This window comes from Orycteropus afer, unplaced genomic scaffold (assembly GCF_000298275.1).
Source record: "Orycteropus afer afer isolate SDZICR_OR568_19922 unplaced genomic scaffold, OryAfe1.0 scaffold00069, whole genome shotgun sequence".
Lineage (NCBI taxonomy): Eukaryota > Metazoa > Chordata > Mammalia > Tubulidentata > Orycteropodidae > Orycteropus > Orycteropus afer.
This window is the reverse complement of record NW_006921656.1, coordinates 4,026,380-4,046,048: the sequence shown is the minus strand read 5'-3', so window position 1 is coordinate 4,046,048 and position 19,669 is coordinate 4,026,380. Positions and strand designations below refer to the sequence as shown.

The window sequence follows — 19,669 nt, the reverse complement described above, 5'->3', positions numbered from 1 at the left end:
AAAAAAAAAAAAAAAGAATTAAATGCAGTTCATTCTCATTTCACCCCTACCAAAAAAATAAAATAAAATAAATTTAAACAAGTAGAGTCAAGTTATTCACTTGAGGAAACAAAATTAACAGCCCAGCTGGGTCACCCAAGTCCTTGGCTGCACTCATTTTTAAACTCTGACACTGAGGTTCCTCCCTAGCGCAGTGCCTCGGATATGTAGGAGTGGAGTCAGCAGAAATTTATTAGTGTTACTACTACCAACCCATGAAAGTACAGGTCCATCACTGACACATCTTCCAGCGGGCCGAGGCAGAGCATACTGACTTTGAGGAAGTTCAAAAAAGAATATCCTTTTCCAGTAGTCATCACTTTTACTGTGCCTTAAACTTTAATGATACTGACCTGAATGCCTCAAAACCAAAACAGTGGACACTAGAGAATGTGTAGCTCATATGTAGCTCTCAAGCAGGATTTAGGAGAGACAGAATGGTCCTTAAACAAGGAATGGAAGTAATGAGAACTTCTCATCCATCTGTGCATCCCTCATCCATCCATCCCCCCACTCAGTGGACACACAGAATTGAGTAACTTGGGTGTACAAGGCACAGGGATGTGAACTTCTCACCCATCTGTGCCTCTTTCATCCATCCACCCCCCCCCACTCAGCGGACACACAGGAATTAGTAACTCGGGTACACCAGGCACAGTAACAAGTATTTAAGCAAGACAACAGAGCTTCTGTCATCATGGGACTTATAGTAAGAGAGCCAATCAACTGATCATTCAGTTAAACAAATCCCAAGCCAGTTGCTGCGGAGTGAGCTCTGGCTCCCGGTGACCCCGTGTGCTGCTCAGCACTGTGTCCATGGGATTTTCAGGGCTGTGACCCTTTGGGGGAAGATTCCCAGCCCTTTCCTCTGGGGCACCTCCGAGGAAGTTCAAATCACCAACCTTCCAGTTAGTAGTTGGGCTCTTAACTGCACCAGCCAGGGACGCCATGATGTACACAACCAGCTCCCACGAGCTCATGCAAAACTCCACTTCTCCACCCTCTCACCTCCCCAAAACAAGCAAATTAAAATTGCCACCAATAGCACCTAGGAAAAGATGCTGTTAAAATAAGAAACGCCAGGACCTATGTGTTGCCTTTTGGTGGGTAAAACATGAAAGGTTACAAACATAAATGGAAATGATTTATTTTTGGAGAAAGGTGAGGTTTTGGATTCAGATGGAAATCAGAGGTGTCTTCAGCCTTATGGATTAATAACCTCGAGGACAACTCAGTCATTAATCACTTACGTAACAAAACTGGTGAAATAACAAAATCCATGAAATAATGGAATTATGTACTTATGTAGCAAAAGTAAGGAAAAAACAAAATTAAATAACCAGTGTTGTTCGTTCATTATTCTACCTCTTCTCATGAGTCCTCATGCACTCTTGCCAAGGGCAACAAATCACGTTTGTTCATTAATTCACTCGGGAGAGCATTACTGAGTGCCTGCCATGTGCAGGCACTATAATACCATACAGTGGTGACTGGGACAAACAGCAAATTCCCCAGCATAGGGGATTCATATTCTCACGGTGGGAGACAGACATCAACGAGTAGCCACCACCACACAAGGACACAAAGTCACCAAGAGTGAGAAATGAAGTACCTGATACAGGAAGCCTGGGAAAGACGGGAAAGAAAACTCAAATATTTCTCACTGAAAGGAGCAACAGAAATGTGGGAAGACTGCCCTGTGTCAAAGGCAGACAACTTTCGAGACCCAGAAAACCAAGGCTGACCCATGGAGTTCCCACTCTCACGGGTTTCACTGCATACGGCTTCTCCTTCTCTCTGACAGGTTTCTGCTTACCAAGGTTCCACCTTTTACAGGTTTTACTGAATATGTGAGAGAATCCAGATACAATAGGGCACACACTGTATGATTTCACGTTAAGAAATATCCAAAAAAAGAAAAAAAACAAACTCACTGCTGTCACGTCGATTCGATGCATAGCGACCCCTTTTGGGTTTCCGAGGTGGTATCACTACGGAAGTAGATTGCCCAGTCTTCCTTCTAAGGAGTGGCTGGTGGGTTTGAACCGCCAGCCTTCTGGTTAGCAGTCCAAGGCCTTAGGCGCTGCATCACCAGCAAAGGTCAATTCAGAGTTTGCAAGCAGGTTGGTGGTGCCAGGCCTCCAGGGGGAAAGGAGACAGAAGAGATTGCTTGCTGGGTTTGGGCTTGTTTTGAGGTGAAACAAAGGAAATAATGGAGGAAACAATGGAGGAGCCAGATGGAGGTAGATGTCCTAGTAAGTACAACCCCATGAATATGCTCAATGCCACTGAATTCTGCCCTCTACTTTAGAACAGTTAATTGTGTGTTCTACAACTGTCACCTCAACTGAACAAATTAAAGCTCCCCTGGGCTTAGGACTTGGTATATCACGGTGAGAAAGGTCACCAGAGAGTGGGGAGGACCAGAACTGGGGGACTTGATAATCCAAGTTAATGTGGTTAATGAAAATATTTATATTTATATTTACAGAAGTAGATGAAATGTTAAACTTCTCCCAAAAAGAAAACAACAACAACAAAAACCCCAATAACCAAACCACAAAATTTCCTGGAATTCTTTTCCACAAAATGTGTCCAAGATTTTTTGTCTGTGGCACTTTGGAGAAGTGCCTGGGACATTAACTGCCACTCGGTGTTGGCGCTAGGTGCTGTTGTGTTGGCTCTGACACTTAGGACCGTACGTGTAATAGAACGAAGCACTACCCAGTGCTGTATCATCCTGACAACAGTCAGTATATTGAGACCAGTGTCAATCATCTTGTGAGGGTTCTTTATCACTGACCCTCTGCTTTATGAAGCATGATGTCCTTCTCCAGGGACTGTTCACATAGTAGGTCTGTACAGTTCCTTCCTTTACAACATCTCCTATGCATGCTGGAAGTATACCTGGAACAGAGGCAATGGCCAGACAACTCTTTCTAAACACAGTCAGTCACTCCTTCATTTGCTCTTCTGTCTTCTTCATTCCTTCCTGTGAGATCTCTCTTTAGCCCATGTTGTCTTGCTTCTCCTGTGGACACTCATTCCTCATTATCTTGACCATACTTCCAACTGGGTGACCATTCCTGTGCATAAAGAGTCATCCCCCCACACCACCTCTCTCTCTATATATACATATCCGCTAAGTCAGCCACATCATGGCCTTTCAAGGGTCAATCAAAACTCTGGGTGTCACTTCTCACAGGCAGTAGATCCTTGCCCTCTGTTTTCCAAGCGTCCACAATCAGGATGCTCAAGTTCACAATTCCCAACCTTGTTGGTTGTTATTAGTTGCTACTGAGTTGATTCTAACTTACAGCAACCATAGGTCTGCACAATACAGTTGTGCCCCCAAGGGTTGTCATGGCTATGAGCAGCATTCAGTAGCACACTGCCAGGCCTTTCTTCCACAGGACTACTGGGTGGGTTCAAACCACCAAGCTTTAGGTTAGTGGCTGATTACAATCCATTTGCACCACCCAGGAACTTTAACCCACACCCATTGGTCCCATCAGACTCCTTGTAGAAAGGAAGATCATCATCTGAATCAAGAGGAGAAGTCATACTCAGGAAGCTGAGATGGTTAAAATGGTACACCAGGCCAACACTGAAGTCAAAACACCACATAAAGAAATAGAAACCTTTGGCACTTTCGGATGAGGTCTGGACAATAGCATGATAGCATTGTGCTGCCTCTCTGTGGGGGACAGTACAGCTATGACAGAACATCACAGAACTCTGCCTGGGAGTGCCATGTCACCAAGGGGTCACAGAGCTCCTCCCATAACTCAACCATGTGCTGTGTGTTTGAGAGACAAAGTCTTCACGCTCATGTAGAAAGGACGGAAGCAAGGAAGGAAATGTGAATCACAAAGCAATTCAGAAATCAATGATGACTTAGAGGGTGACCGGGGTTTATATCCACAGAGAAGCAACCAGGGAAGGTTCATGGAATGTCTTGTCCTGACACTTCTAATCGCCTAATGGCAGTAAACGTTAAGGATAGATTTCTTTTGAATGTGGACTCAGTGGTCTCAACTGGTCTCTATCATTTCTGGCTTCTTTCTCTCTCTAAACTTTAATTTTCTCTTGGCTCCAAGATGTTAGGGATTGAGTCGTGTCCTCCAAAACCATATCAATCCTAACCTATACACCAGTGAACAAAACCTTGTTTGGGGACATACAGGTTTTTCTTTGCAGATGTTATCAGTTGAGCTAATAAAGTTATACTTTATTGGATCCTAACCCTAATCCCTTCTGAGTAGTGTCTTATAAAAGGGCAGGACAGACACAGAAACAGAGTCACACAGAGGGGAAGACACATGCCATGGACGACAGAGACATGGACACATCTATAAGCATCAAAGGAATGCCAACGATTCCTGGAATCCACCAGAAAATAGGAGACAGGCCTGAACAGTTCCTCTCTCAGACCCCAGAAGGTATTGGCATGGTGGAGATCCTGATTTGCACTCTCAGACTCCAGATCTGTGAGAAAATAAAATTCTGTTCTATACAAACCCCCACTGTGTGGTATTTTGTTACGGCAGTCCCAGGAAACCAAGACACAAGGGGAAGACTCCATTTAAACAAATTCAAACTTGGTTTTGGGAAATCCAACTTCACATTCATGTTTTACAAACGAGGGATCTGAGACTGAGAGAGACCAGTCTAAGATCCTGCTGACCCAGTCTCTCACGGTGTCCACCAACATCAAGGCTGCTGTTGGGTGCCATTGAGTTAATTCTAACTCCTAGTGACCCCATGTCACAGAGTAGAACTGTCCCATAGAGTTTCCTGGGCCACAATCTTTATGGGAGAGATCCCCAGGTATTTTATCCCATAGAGTAGCTTCTGGGTTCAAACTGCCACCATTTTGGTTAGCAACCGAGCACTTCACCATTGCACCACCAGGGCTCCTCAGCATCAAGGCAGAGGAAGCAAACGTGCACAAATCACCATGAGGACTGAGATAAGACTCACCCCTCCTTGCACCAGCCCATTTCCCATCATGCCAGGCTGCCTGCCGCTGGCCAGGAGTGACTCTAGGGCTTGATGACCTGCCAGCTGGACCCTGTGTACCTCCCTGCTCTGCCATGTGCTCTCCTGATCCACCACATTTCACAGTTCTCTGCTGTTTTCTATTTGGGATCTTTCATAGAATGCCACACGCAGAACCAGCTGACGTTAGCTTAAATATGAACAAATGAGTTGGCTGGAAACTGACTGGATTGAAACAGCCATACAGTCATGTGTCACTTAACATCCATGGCACGTTCTGTGAAATAGGACTTCATATGATTTGGACGTTGTGCAAACACCACATTGAGTCTGGTCCTGCCTTTTCTTCAAGCATCTCAGGCAAGCTTCATGCCTTAACAGTGATCCTCAATGTGCTGGGAGGGATTTGCTTTTATTTTTAGTCCTTCACCCACATCATTAGCAATTCCTCCCTATCTGATAGAGGTCCCTCTCACATTTTTCTTAGCCTTGTAGCTTTCAGTGGAGCTGACCTTTACCAGCTCGGAGAATTTTTTCTTTTTCTTCTTTTGAGGATCATCCTATTGCCGAGGATGCCATGCCTAAATCTCAAGCTATAGCATTCACTGATTTTCCACTTGGTGTTGTTCAATAACCTTTTGTTTCACTTCCAATCCGATGCTTCTCCTTTGCTAGCGCTGCTGCTATCACTAGCCCTGGCTTTGCTGCATTTGGGAGCCATGATGCACTTTATTGTAATATCTTTGAAAGAAAATTAAACAGAGAGATACACTACAACACTCAAGAGACCCACAGTACACGAGATTGGCTGCTACTGTCTACAAGTTGAAGCACACACAGTAAATGCTTTAGACAGAAAGTACAGTACATACACAAGCCAGTAATGAAGGCATTCATTATGACCATCAAGACATGTATTACAGGTTACATATGCAATGTACCATTCTCCACCTGGCAGCACAACTGCTCTGTATGAGAGGCACGAGATACACCACGTGCAGAAAGCTGTTGCATCCGCTACATCCCCTTCTGATCGAGATTTCTGAATTCTATTATAACCTTACGGGACCATGGATGCATTTGTGCTTGGACGTTGCCCTAACAGATGTTAGGTGATACATGACTATACACTATATTTAGACTCAGAATATTGGAAGTTCTAGTGGAGAATGGAGCCTCAAAAGGTCACTTATGTGCATACCACCCATGACTAACTGAGGCAATGCGCATCCACACTGACCAGGCTATATGCATCCACAATAACCAGGCTATGTACATACACACTGAACAGGCTACACACATACACACTGACCAGGCTATGTGAATACACACTGAACAGGCTATGTGCATACACACCGACCAGGCTATGTACATACACACCGACGAGGCTATGTGCACACACACTGACCAGGCTATGTGCACACACACTGACCAGGCTATGTGCACACACACTGACCAGGCTATACACAAACATACGGACCAGGCTATGTGCATACCCAATAACCAAGTGTCATGCAATGAATTGCTTAATATGGCCCTTCTATCCACAGTCTTTGTAACTCCCACTAGATGACTGGGTGTGACTATGCATATGTGAGGTGCTTATGGCCCACCAATGGGACTAAATAGATTGTTAATCATTTAAATAAGGTACAGGGCGCCCTTGTGGGGTTGGGACTATTGGAATAAATTGTACGGAACCCTACCATGAAGACTGGTCAATTTTGCCATCTGCTAGGCTTAAAATGAGCCTTCCCAGAGGCAGAAAAGTATGTGAGGGGTGGGTGGGGGGAGGCTCTCCACTATCAAGAAAGAAGACTCAGGAGTGGAGCATGTCCTCTGGACCTGAGATCCCTGCACTGAACTTCCTCCAGGACAGAGAGAGCTGTGACTCCAGAGACAGCAAAAAGTAGTGGCAGCAGAGGCAGCAGAACCAAGAGAGCAGCACCAGACGGCACAGTGGGCTTCCCAGCCCACAGAGCAAGAGGACGGAGCGTCTCCGGCAGCAGGCTTGCTGGCAGAGTGGGGCGCTTCTCTGGGCACTGATAGGCAAAGCCAAAAGAGCTTTGGAACACTTGCCTGAGGAGGGCAGAAACCAGGCCAAGGAGTCAAGGGCCATAGAGAGACCTGCCTTTGGGCACAGCTGAGGAGAGGCTGTCCTGATCGAAGAACTGTATCCTGAGTCATTTCTTTTTTTTTTTTTTTTTTTTTTAATTTTTTTTTGATTTGGGTGAAGATTTACAGAGTAAATTCACTTTTCATACACCAGTTCACATATACTTTGTCTCATGTCATTGACCAAAATTTACAATGCAACAGCTCCCCTCCCACTTCCTCCCCATAGTTACCTCTTCCCAGTGTCCATCCCTCCATACTCTTCTGCGCCCTGAGCTGTCTCCCTGTGCATAAGCAGCCCTTCCTTCTCCCTATGATTGTTCTCTCCAGGGTGTGTGTCTACTTGAGGTAAATGTTTAACTCACTTGCGTGTTCTTTGTTTGGCTGGAAACCATCCTGAGTCATTTCTGATCCTGAACTGTAACCTGTGGTTTCCCTAATCAACCCTATAATCACGAGTATCGTGTGTGAATCCTGTGTGGCCACTGCAATAGATTGTGGAATCCAGCAGAGAAGTAGAGCGTGCCGTGGGAGGGCCAGGAGGTGGTTGAATTGGTAAGAAAGTTGAAGGATGGCAGCCAGTCTGACCTCCACCTCTTAGGAACCAGCCTTGGGCTGCTGATTCAGATGTTTCTTTCTCCTTGTAAAGTTAGAGGTCATACTATACAACCCCCACACCTTTTTTGCACCAGGCTATATGCATACACATTGACCAGGTTATTATCATACCCATGCTATGGGCATACCCACTGTCCCACTGACTAATAAAAGACATCCCTAAAGCAAAAGGCAAAGAACTTGACAAAATTTAGGCATAGAGAGTCCATCACATCATTATTTATAAGAAGTGACACTAAAATCAAACTGTTCAATGGATATGAAAATGGTTAAATAAATCATAATATATCCACTACTTAAGGAGCTTGGGTGGCGCAGTGGGTAAGGCATTTGGCTGCTAACCAGAAGGGTGGCAGTTCAAACCCATCAGCCACTTTGTGGGAAGAAGACAAAGCAATCTACTTCAGTAAAGATTTGCAACTTTGGAAACCTTATGGGGGTCACTATGAGTTGGAATTAACTCTATGGCAGTGGGTTTTTCAATATCCATTAAATGGAAAGCTATAAGGCAATTAGAATGGTTTAGTTCTAAATATAATGAATGAAATCTGTATAAACGGCTCTGGTTACCTAGTGCTGCTCTGACAGAAATATACCACAAATGGGATGGTTGAACAAACAGGAATTTATTCTCTTACAGTTTGGGAAGCTAAAAGTCCGAGTTCAAAGTGCCAGGCTCTAGGGGCTGTGTGAAAGCCCCTCAACCTTGGGCTTCAGCTCTGCCTCTTGCTCCCAGCCCACTGAAGCTAGAGGCAACTCTTCACTCAGGCAGCTACTGGCTGCTGAGGCTAACAAGCCCAAGGTTGACAAATAAAATGGCACAGTCCCGATGTTACCAAACCACATGGCAGGCCATTAATTCAAGTCCATTTAAGTCCCAAGGTCAGCAGAACATGGCAGGCTGCTGAACAATGAAATGGCTACATGCAGGGTCCAAGCATGCCATAAGCTACAGACCATTGCCCAAGGCTTCTCCTTCTATACAGGATGCAGATCACATCCCTACGGCAGCTACTCAGCTGCTCATAGTAGATTCCACCATGGAGTTGATGACCAGTCTCATCATGGGGAATACTACAGCCAGCTGCCCAGCCACTCAACCAGGCCCAGCCAAGTTGACACACAAACTGAAACTACCACATAAACTCATAAGAAATATTTTTTAAAAGATACAGTCTGCTGAATGATCTCAACTGTCTGTGTGTGTGTGTGTGTGTGTGCATCCTAAGAACTTTTGGTTCTCTACAGCTCGGGCAGAATGCTCCCAGGAGCCTCAGGGCGGTCCTTCAGAGCAAAGCTCCAGGCTGTGGCATCTGACAGCACCCTGACCTGGGGCGGGGGAGCACAGAAGAGGGGAGCATGGCAGGAGGGTACATACGGGGGTATAGAGGTAGTGTCAAGGATGCTCAGATAAAGGATTAATCATTCTTCCTGGAGACTGCTAAGGGAAGACGCATAGTGAATCTAACCATTGGACAGGAAATTCTTTCTGCCAGTCTAGTGGGCCCAGAGGGAGGGAAGGGTGCGAAGGAAGGGGTAGGCATTCGAAGCAGAAGGAACAGCAAGAGCAGAGGCTGAGAGAGCAGAGCACATGATGGCACCAGAGATGGAAGGAAGGTTCTGGAAGGAGAGCCATGGAGTTCAGGCAGGCTGTAAGAGTCAGTCTGCAGGACAAAGGAGAGGGGCACAGCTCTGGATCTGGCCTTGAGGAGGCTGGGCCCTGCACAGCTGGGGGAGTGGATTCCTGGTCTGTGAGGGAGTCTGAGGCCCGCTCCCTGGGCTGCCCACTCCATCTCGACTGCCTGTGACTCGACTAGCAGTCGGGCACTTGTAAAGGCTTCCCTTAAGTGCTTACCTTGTTCAGGAAGTCCACCTCAGAGCCCTGAGCAAGCGCCCTTTTGCCCTCGCCATGTTCTCAGCGTACCTGGATATTATTTTCCATGAAAACAGCCATATTTGATATTTGGGTGTACACTAATGGACACTGAAAAAAATTAGACTGATTCATTTGAAAAAGAAACGTCTGTCCTCCGCCCCTATGCAGCGGAACTCTTAAAGCTCCCACTTAATGAAAGTGGAAATTACCTCTCAAAACATTACAATAACCATGACAATTTCTGGAAGTTGGCACAATTCACTGCCTTCTCTCTTCTCTTGCTTTGATGAGCAGTGATGAGCAGATGCCTGTTTTGTGTCTAACCATTTACCACACCTCGATAAGCTTCCACATTTTCTCCCAAGTCTGACTTAATTGATCATCCCCCTAAGGGAAAATGTATTTTCGGTTTGTTTGTTTTGGGTTGTTTCTAACATCTTCGGGTAGGAAGAGACTGCAAAACCTATTAAGTAATAGCATTGTTGTGGAAGGGGAATAGCCTAGGCTAAGTCCCCTTAAGGACAACCAAAGAATTGATGCCTCCGAGTTATGGTGCTGGCAAAGAATACCGATTAGGTCTTGGACTGCCAGAAGAACGAAAGAATCTGTCTTGGAGGAAGCACAGTCAGGATGCTTCTGAGAAGCCAGGATGATGAGACTTGGTCACATGTTCTTTGGACACGTTATGAGGAGGGACCAGTCCTTGGAGGTGGGCATCATGCTTGATAAAGTAGAGGGTCAGCAAAAAGGAGGAAGACCCCCAATGGGATGGATTGACACAGTGGCTACAATGATGGGCTCAGACCCTGCAGTGATTGTGAGGATGGTGGAGGACCGGGCCATGTCGTGATCTGTGTGCACGGAATGGCTGTGACTCAGAACTGACTGGACAGCACCTAACAACAACGAACACAGTCAAGGTGTCCCGAGGTGGTGCCGACAACACCCTGGAAGAAGGGCTTGGCAGTCTAGTTCAGAAAATCAGTCAGTGAGCTGTATGGAGCATAGCTCTACTGACACACCCGGGATTACCGTGAGTCAGTCAGCTTGACAACAACTGGGTCACTTTGTGGGGTTTTGCGCCTGGTTTGTTTCTTAACACTTTGTCTGGCTTGTAGGAGGTATCTGAAAACTTGGTTGAACAGATAAATGTTGATTTGCATCAAACAGTCATACATGTGGCTGACAAGCATAAGTTGAGTGTCCACATGCAGACAAAGAATCAAAACCCAAACCCACCCCACTGCTATCGAGTGAATTCCAGCTCACGGCAGCCCTAGAGGACAGAGGAGAACTGCCTCATAGGGTATCCAAGGCTGTAAATCTTTACGGAAGCAAAACCCAAACCAAACACCCTGCCATTAAGTGAATTCTGGCTCATAGCTGCGCTATAGGACAGAGTGGAAGTGCCTCATAGGGTTTCCAAGGCTGTCAATCTTTACGGAAGCAGTTGTCATCTTTCTCCTACAGGGTGGCTTGGGCGTTCAAATCACTAACTTTTTGGTTAGCAGCTGAATGCCTTAACCACTGCATTCTAGGAACAGAATAGACCATTTAGAATCAATGTTTTACATCCACACATATATTCATAATTGGGTGTGTGCTAACCTTTCACTGGCCCATTTCCTCTGCAGTGCTGAGATCTTTCTAGGACAGCAAGGGAGGCAGCTTCCAAACTGGTTCGCACCGAGGGTCCGTCACAGTCTCTCTTCTCACGAGACACACGACTAAGTCAAACCAGAGCGAACCCTCAGCTGCAAGACTCTCCCCAGCTCACTGCTGACAAAAGCAAGCAGTGCTGGCCCACCTTTATACACGGGAATCAGTATTGCTCCTTTTAGTCACAGACTCGAACCACGGACATCTAGCTTGAAAAATCCAATGAGACATTCACTCACATCAGGACAATCAGGATCCAGACCATCTACATAACTGAAGTGTTGCCATAGAAGGCGGCTTGTAGAGAACTGACGTATTTAAAAGTAGAACAAAAACGTGCAATTCTGTCCCTTCACTGGTGAGACAACACCTGGTGTTTGAACAGCACCCCGTGCATGTTGTCACGGAGCACTTGTGTCCTCTGGCTGCGCCTCTGAAAGGAAGCCAGCATCCTCACTGTGCCACAGACTCACCTGCAGGTCGTGGCCCACAGCCACGCTGTCCCCTGCTCATCACCAGCCACATGGAGCTCTCCTCCCCGGCCCCCTGCCCGGACCACTCTTCCCCACCCCCCTCTACAGGGCCAGCCTCTCATCCTCCCAGGGTTCAGTCCACAGGCTCTTCCCTGCAACCTGAGCCACCAGCAGCTAGTGTGGCCCACCATTCCAACCACTGTCATCTCACTTCCATTGTCTACCCTGTTTACCTGGTCACGTCTCTGTCTCTCCCACGACAATGTGAGCTTCTCCCGGGCAGACAGGAAGGCAGCCTCTCACCCACATGCCCCACAGGGAGCAGGGTCGGAAAGATTAGTGCTAATGAGCAACCAAGCAGCCACGTAACGCTGTGGAGTTCACCCTGCCTCACGGCGCCCTGATGCGAGTCAGAACAGAACGGCACACCACAGGGCTTTCAAGGCTGATTTCTCAGAAGCAGATCACCAGGCACCTGTGGTTGGACTCAGACCACCGAGCTTCTGGTTAATGGCCCAGCATTACCCCTTTGCAGGGCCCACTCTCTGCATAACCACACTTACCCTAGCTAAGTTCTTAGGCACTCTCCCCATGCCAGGCACCATCCTGAACTCTTCATTAGCTTTATTAGTTTCCAATGGCTGCTGTAACAAATTACCTCAAACTTAGTTTAAATCAACACAGAGTAGTGTTAAGTTTTGGAGATCAGAAAGTCAACATATGTTTCACTGGCTAAAGCCAAGGCTTCAACAAGTCTGGGTTCTTTGGGGGCTCAGAGGGGACAATCCAGTCCTTGCCTATTTTTACCCTTTAGAGACCACCTGCATTCCTTGGCTCCTGGTCCCTTCCTCGCATCACCGCACCATCTTCCGTCCATCCTCACGTCTCCTCCCGCTAGCTCAGACTGCCTTCGCCTCCCTCCTGTAAGCGCCCTTGTGAGGACAGTGGGCCCTGCTGGGTGGGTGTGCTGCTTCTCTAGGGCCGCCTTCACAAAATACAAGCTGGGCGGCTGGTGACAGGAGAAGTTCATTGTCTCACAGTTTGGGGTGTTGTCAGTCAGATCAAGGTGTCAGCTGTGCTGAGTCCCACTGATGCTGAGAGAGGAACTGCCCAGTCCTCTCTCCTGGGTTCTGGTTGTTGTTGTTGTTATGTGCCATCGAGTCGGCCCTGACTCACAGTGCCCCCTCCTTGGGTTTCCGAGGCTGTATCACTGCAGAGGTAGATGGCCCTGCCTCCCTTCCTAGGGGTGCTGGGCTTCCCGTGGCCTGCAGCTGCAGCACCCAATGGTGGCCTGTCTTTGTCCCCCTTTCTCTGTGTACCTTCTCCTCTTTTTAGGCAGACTAGTCCATAGGAGCTCTGGTAGCATCGTGCCTAAGGCACCACCAGCCACTCCTTGGAAGGAAGATGGGGCAATTTACTTCCTTAGTGATACCCCCTTAGAAACCCAAGGAGAGGGCACTATGAGTTGGGTCCAACTCAAAGGCACATAACAACAACAACAACAGTCAGACTGGACTAGGACATCCCCCACTCCAGAATGATCTCATGTTAACTGATCACATCGTTAAAGACCTTATTTCCAAACAAGCTCACATTCATAGATACGGGGTTAGGGCATGTTGACATGTCTTATTGGAGGACAGAATCCCACCTGTCACATTGGACCATCAGATGATCCCCCATCTCAAGGTCCTTTACTGATACTCATCTGCAAACTCCTTTTAGCACATAAGGTAACAGATTCACAGGTCCCAAGGCCCTAGCAATTAGCATGTGAACATCTTTGGAAGGCCACTGTTCAGTCAATCTCACATACATAGTGCATTTAATCCTCACAATAAACAAGAGGAAGGCATAGACTACCACCCTGTTTTCAGATGAGGAACTTGGAAAAACAAACATTCAATAACTTGTCTAAAACCACCTAGTTGAGAAGTGGCAGAGGTGGGATTTAAACCTGGGAAGCCCAGACTGGGTGGTCTATCTACACCACTACTGAATCTTGCTTCTCTAGACATAGCAGCCATTTTCTCTTCCATCTGATAGACGAATATGACAAAAGAACTTCCATATCCTATACCAACAAACTCACTGAACTAATCAGAGTCAAAGACACTGTTCTATACCAAGCCTTTTCTTTCCTGGTTTTTGTTTTGCCCTTTTGCAATAGACCACATTTTTTTTCTTTTCTTTTCTTTTTTTTTCATTTTCTCAGAAACACATGCAGATAATGGAAAATGTGTTGCCATGACTGCCTGTCAATATGGCGGCCTGCACGTTATTCCCACAGAGGTAGGTCTGTTCCCCTCTCTGGAAGCTGGGCCTTGAGACTTGCTTTGACCAGTGGAATGTGGATGATGTGACCCAGTGCTTAGCCCTTAGGAAGCCCAGGACCTCCTACTACCTCACTCTTGGTGACCGAGCTGCCTTTTGAGTTCAGCTGGGCACAGAGAGTGTCTCCCCATTGCCTGACACCCACAGCTGCCTTCAGTCAGCCCATCCACTGCAACCAAGAGACCAGATATGTGTGGAGATGTCTTGATGTCCCAGCCTTAGCTGAGCTCTCAGATGAACGCAGTTTCATGGACGACCCCAGCCAAGCCCAGCTAACCAGAAACCAAGAAGGAATAAGGCATTGCTGTCTAAAGTCACTAAGCGTGGACTTCTTCACAGTGGAGCACTGTCTAACTGAAATTAGATACAGCAAAGCCTATGAAGGTTTGAAACTATATAAGGTGGAAACCCGTCGAGAAGGAAAACACAAATATTTTCCACTAAAATAAGCAATAGACAAGGGCTAAGACTGCACCCTGTCAAAGTGGAAAACATGCAGCACCTGGAAAAACAAGGGTGACCCGTCCAGCTCTGGTTCTCATTACAATTGGAAAATCCACTTTGAAAAAGAAGTCACACATTATGTATCCCTCACCCAGGCAGCAGTAGAATACTGGGGACAATATTGTTAAGTTATTGCTGGCCTCCAGGTTGGTATTCTGTCCCAAATACTATGCCTGTATATAACTCAGGGCCATACCAACTTCATCACAATTATCCTGGTACCAAATGAGACAAAAGAATATAGGTATTTTTTTTCCCCAAAAATAGCATTCCATTTTTCTTTCCCTTGTCTCCGAGCAGTGCCATCACAGCCCTTCAATGCCCTGAGCCAGGGACTCTGCCAGCCCTTGTGATGCTGCAGCCTCTGCCCTCACAGCTGGGGCCTGCCAGCTCCCGGGGTGGCTCAGTCACAGGGCAAGCACCAAGTCCGTGCAGTCCAGAGCCACAGGGAGACACAGCGTCCTTGTGCAGAACCTGGGGAAAATGTGCAACTGATCGACTGGGGTGCTAGTCCCACCTAATTTACCTTGGTACCCCTGGCCTGTGCCTTGTCCCTGACAACAAGCCACTGCCTCATATGACCATCATATGACCACTCATTTTTTTAAAAAAAGTTTCTAGGCTCTAGGATCCCAGTCAACTGCTTACTAATGTGTTTAGTGCCTCTAACTCCCAGTTTGCTACATACCACCTGGGCTCTTAAAGGCTTGCAAGCACCCATCCAAGGCACAATACCTGGTTTCTATTCACCTGGAGAAACAGAGCAAGAAGTAGAGTCAGAAATAGGAGGAGAATATGTAATGTGTGGCTAATTGCCTATATGAACAACAGCCTCATTTGCCATGAGACCAGAACTAGACAGTGCCCAGCTACTATCAATGAACATTTTCATCAAAGATTGTATAAAAGAATCCTGATAAAAAGGCAGAAAATGCCAAACAGAATTTCACAATCCCATGGAATCCAGACTCTTGGGGCCCTGAGATCATCACTAAACCTTTAATTAAAAATATCCTCTGAAATAACCTCCTATTTGGTTCTTCAAACCAAATAGTTTAGCTTGACTAGTAAAGACTGATAGCATAGTGCCTAAGGCACCTGACTGCTAACCAGAAGGCTGGAGGTTCAAACCCACCAGCCACTCCTCAGAAGGAAGATGGGGCCATCTACTTCCGTAGTGATACTGCCTCGGAAACCCAAGGAGGGGTCGCTATGAGTCGGGGCCGACTCGACAGCACATAAAAACAACAACAAGAAGTAAAGACTGTCATTGGGCATATGTTCTTTGAAGAATTATCTGTAAGGGACCAAAGAGATAACAGCAACTTGAAGAATCAGCAAATTTCGACAACAGGGAGTTTATGTAAACGGGGGAGGAACAACTCAGAAAAGGAGGGTGAGAGTGGCTGCACCACTCAAAGGAGGTCATCAGCATCGCTGAATGGTACGTGGAGGAACAGGCGAATCGGTGTGCGTTCTGCTGTGCAGATTCTCAACAAACATACATCAGTCCTTTGCATACAAAGGTCCCAAAGCGGCAGTACTGACTCACGGCAACCCTGGAGGCACCAGAGTCGTACTGAGCTCCGGAGGGTTTTCAGTGGCTGCTTTTTGGAAGTAGATTGCCAGGCCTGATTTCCGCGGCCCCTCTGGGTGGATGGGAACCTCCAACCTTTCAGTTAGCAGCTGAGCAGGCTAATGCACCATCAGGGACCCTTCATAGGTAGCATTTATCGGACATTTACTGTGTGTCACTCCCTATCCTGAGCCCTTTCCATTAATAATCTCTAAAACAAAACCATGAGGAAGATGGATTTTTATCTCCTCCTGCAGGTGAGGCAATGAAGCTCAAGCACTGAAAAGACTCTAGGAGCCACACAAGTAGTTCCTGGCAATGGGAGGGTTCAAAGCCACCTGAGGGAAAACCCTGATCCCTGTGTGGACTGCACGGACCTTTCCCTGGTGCAGAGAGGGGGAGGGGCGCACAAAGGAGGGAACTTCAGGCTTCTTGAATCCCCCTGAACCTTCATAGGTCACAGAAGAGTGGGTGGCCACCTCCACCCAACCTCAGATCTCGGATTGCTTCCCAGGAAAGAGAGGACTGGAGAGGAACTTCCTCTGGCCAGAGGCAGGGGAGAAGCAGTGGGCAGCAAACTCTTTCTTTCTAGATCTCAGAAGGGAAAGTTCGCCTGCTACCCAGAAATTATAGGCCTTCCTTGATGTCCTCTTGTGTGACCCCAGCCGTCAACTGTGCCATACCTCTTCCAAGATGGAGCTAAGCCACTCAGTGCATCCACACCTCTAACTTCTGACTCTTCGACTGCAGATGACTTCATTCACTACAATATTGCTGCAAACGGGGTAGTGGTCCAATGGCCAGGACAATCCCAATGAAACATCTGAAACACAGCTGTGACCACAACTCTTAACTCCACCAAACTTGATGTCTATAACGTTCCTGGCTACCCTTTCTTTTATAACTACTGTTATGCATAATTTCTACAGTTCTATCTTTTTAACTCCTACTTTCTCTCTTTCCCATCCCTATATCTTTCTCCTCACTCTATGATCTGGATGATACACATGGTTTTCCCAAATAGCCTAACGTAAAACCTCCTTATACTTGCACTAGTTAACCTTGATGCCTATCCTTACTCTGGAAGTAATGAGTTTTAAGGTTCTGACTCACGTTTTATTATGCTGAGTACCTGCTGGGACCCTGGGATATCCACTTAATATAGCGTTAGGACCCTGAGTTGGCCTTGGCAATTTTTCTCCCTGAGGTGGGGGCACAGCCTTTGGACCCCACGCGCTTAACAGAACATGGCATGGAGCATCTCACTCACCGAGCCCTCTGGGTACCTACATAATTACCAGATTCTTCTTGACCCCAGGCTTCCCATCAACCACCTACTGGATGCCATTCCCCAACTTCTTCCTCCCTGACTTGACTTTAGCTAATCCTCCACAGCCCAGTGTATCCCAAGCACAAGCTGCTCCTGGAGCAGTGGTTCCTTCTCCAACAATGGACACACCTTGCCACTTCCAACAAAGGGTCTCCATTTCCAACATATGTTCATCCAACACTCAACAACGATTTACCAAGTGGCCCTGCATGGCAGACACTCTGCTCCATCCTAGAGTACAGTGGTAACTAAAGGTTATCAATGGGCAACCAGCACCTACTGCTGCCTATCTGCTCACCTGTCTGCCCAACGATGGATGCACTCAGTCTGTGGGGAATCCTTGAGGACACCTTCAAGGTCATGCGGATCTGGTAGTACCTGAGAAAAGAGCAGAAAAGAGGCCACTAAGGATTGGGCTTCTTATTGTTAGCTTCCTCTACACAGGCTTGGATTTAATCTTGAAGACCATGGTGAAAAGGGAAGTTTCTACACAGCACACATGATCCATCGTCTGGCATCAAAGACAGATTCATTCTGTAGCTAAGTGGGAGAGGAAGGGGAGGAGCAAAGCTGGAGGCAAGAAGCTGAGTTCACTTCAGATGTAGGGTGAACCTGAGCATGGCTGCTGGAGACAGGAATAGAGAACAGGAAGAGATGGGTCAGGAGACAGAGGTACACTAATGGGCACATTAAGGACTGTATGCTTTCCATATTTAGACAGAAAAGTCTACTGTTACAGGCATATAAACCAAAAACCCCACCAAACCTGTACTACTGAGTCAACTCCGACCCAGGGGGCCCCATGTTAGAATAGAACTATGCCCCTGGGCATCAAGGAAGGCCTATAATTTCATCTTAACAAAGAAGACCACCAGGCCTTTCTTCATGGCACCACTGGGAGGGTTCAAACAGCTGACCCTTAGGTAGTAGACAAGCACAAACATATGTGCCAGGGACCTAGTTATCGGCATGATGGGTTTTCAATGCATGCTGGCCAATCTGTACAGAAACTCAGCTGCCATCATGCTCCAATACAAATACCTTTGGAAGTACTGCCACTGAGTCGCTCACTGCACTGCACTTCACCACGCTTTGCAGATAGTGCAATCTTTACAAATGCAAGGGTCGTGGCAACCCTGCATCAAGCAAGTCTACGTTCGCCATTTTTCCAACAGCCTGTGCTCACTTCACGTCTCTGTGTCCCATTTTAGTCATTCTTACAATATTTCCAGCTTTTTCATCATGCTGTTGCACACTTAATGGACTATAAAAACCAACTGCCGTGGAGTCAGATCCAACTCATAGCGACCCCTCCTTGGGATTCTGAGGCAGTATCACTATGGAAGTAGATTGCCCAACCTTCCTTCTGAGGAGTGGCTGGTGGGTTTGAATCACCAGCCTTCTGGTTAGCAGTCAAGTGCCTTAGGCCCTATGCCACCAGAGCTCCTGACAGACTAAAGTAGAGTGTAAACATCACTTTTACAGGCAAAAAAAAAACCCAAAACTCCGTGTGACTCGCCTTTTGTGCTATCCACTTTAGTGAGATGATCTGGATCCGAACCTGCGATATCTGAGGTGGGCCTGCACTCCTGAGGGGAAGGCAGGCGCTTGCTTCAATGAGTTTCTGAGCCATCACTGTCAACATGTCACTCCCGTTCTCATTCAATATGTCAGTCCCATCACTTCAGGATATCATCCTCATTCCCTGGATGTCAGCTAATCCCTCCTGCTGGGCCCTCTTTCCCACAGGGACTAAAAGCATTTTTTGAAGTTCTCTCTTTTGCAATGAGTAACACTTTTGTTTGCAAGCACCTGGGACATCTCTGGCCTCCCAGTTCTTCCTTCTACTGACTGCAAACTCCCTGCAAAATGGAACGTGGACAGCAGATAGTGAAACAAGAAGAACAGCATGAATACCTCAGCCTGCATGGCCCATGGAGCTCACATCACAATGAATCCCCGACTGCCTCAGCTGCCCTGTGCACACTCAGGGGGTCCTGCTGGCAGCCATGTGTTACTTTTTATCCAAATATGATGATCACAGGCATGTGGAGGAAAGGGCCTGGTAGCCCCTGCTGGCTGTGTGCCTCTGAGCACACCACGTAACTTCTCTGAACGTGCACCTATCTCTAAAACTCAGGGGG

General features: G+C 47.0%; 1 protein-coding gene across 1 annotated transcript in view; it reads right to left on the bottom strand.

The window, feature by feature from the left end:
• FAM135B (family with sequence similarity 135 member B) overlaps positions 1 to 19,669 on the bottom strand; it is a 171,398-nt gene that overhangs the window by 116,899 nt on the left and 34,830 nt on the right. The window contains exon 2 of the mRNA XM_007940571.1: positions 17,824 to 17,903. Within this exon, the coding sequence (XP_007938762.1) occupies positions 17,824 to 17,903 (80 nt within the window). The remainder of the gene's footprint in view (positions 1 to 17,823; positions 17,904 to 19,669) is intronic.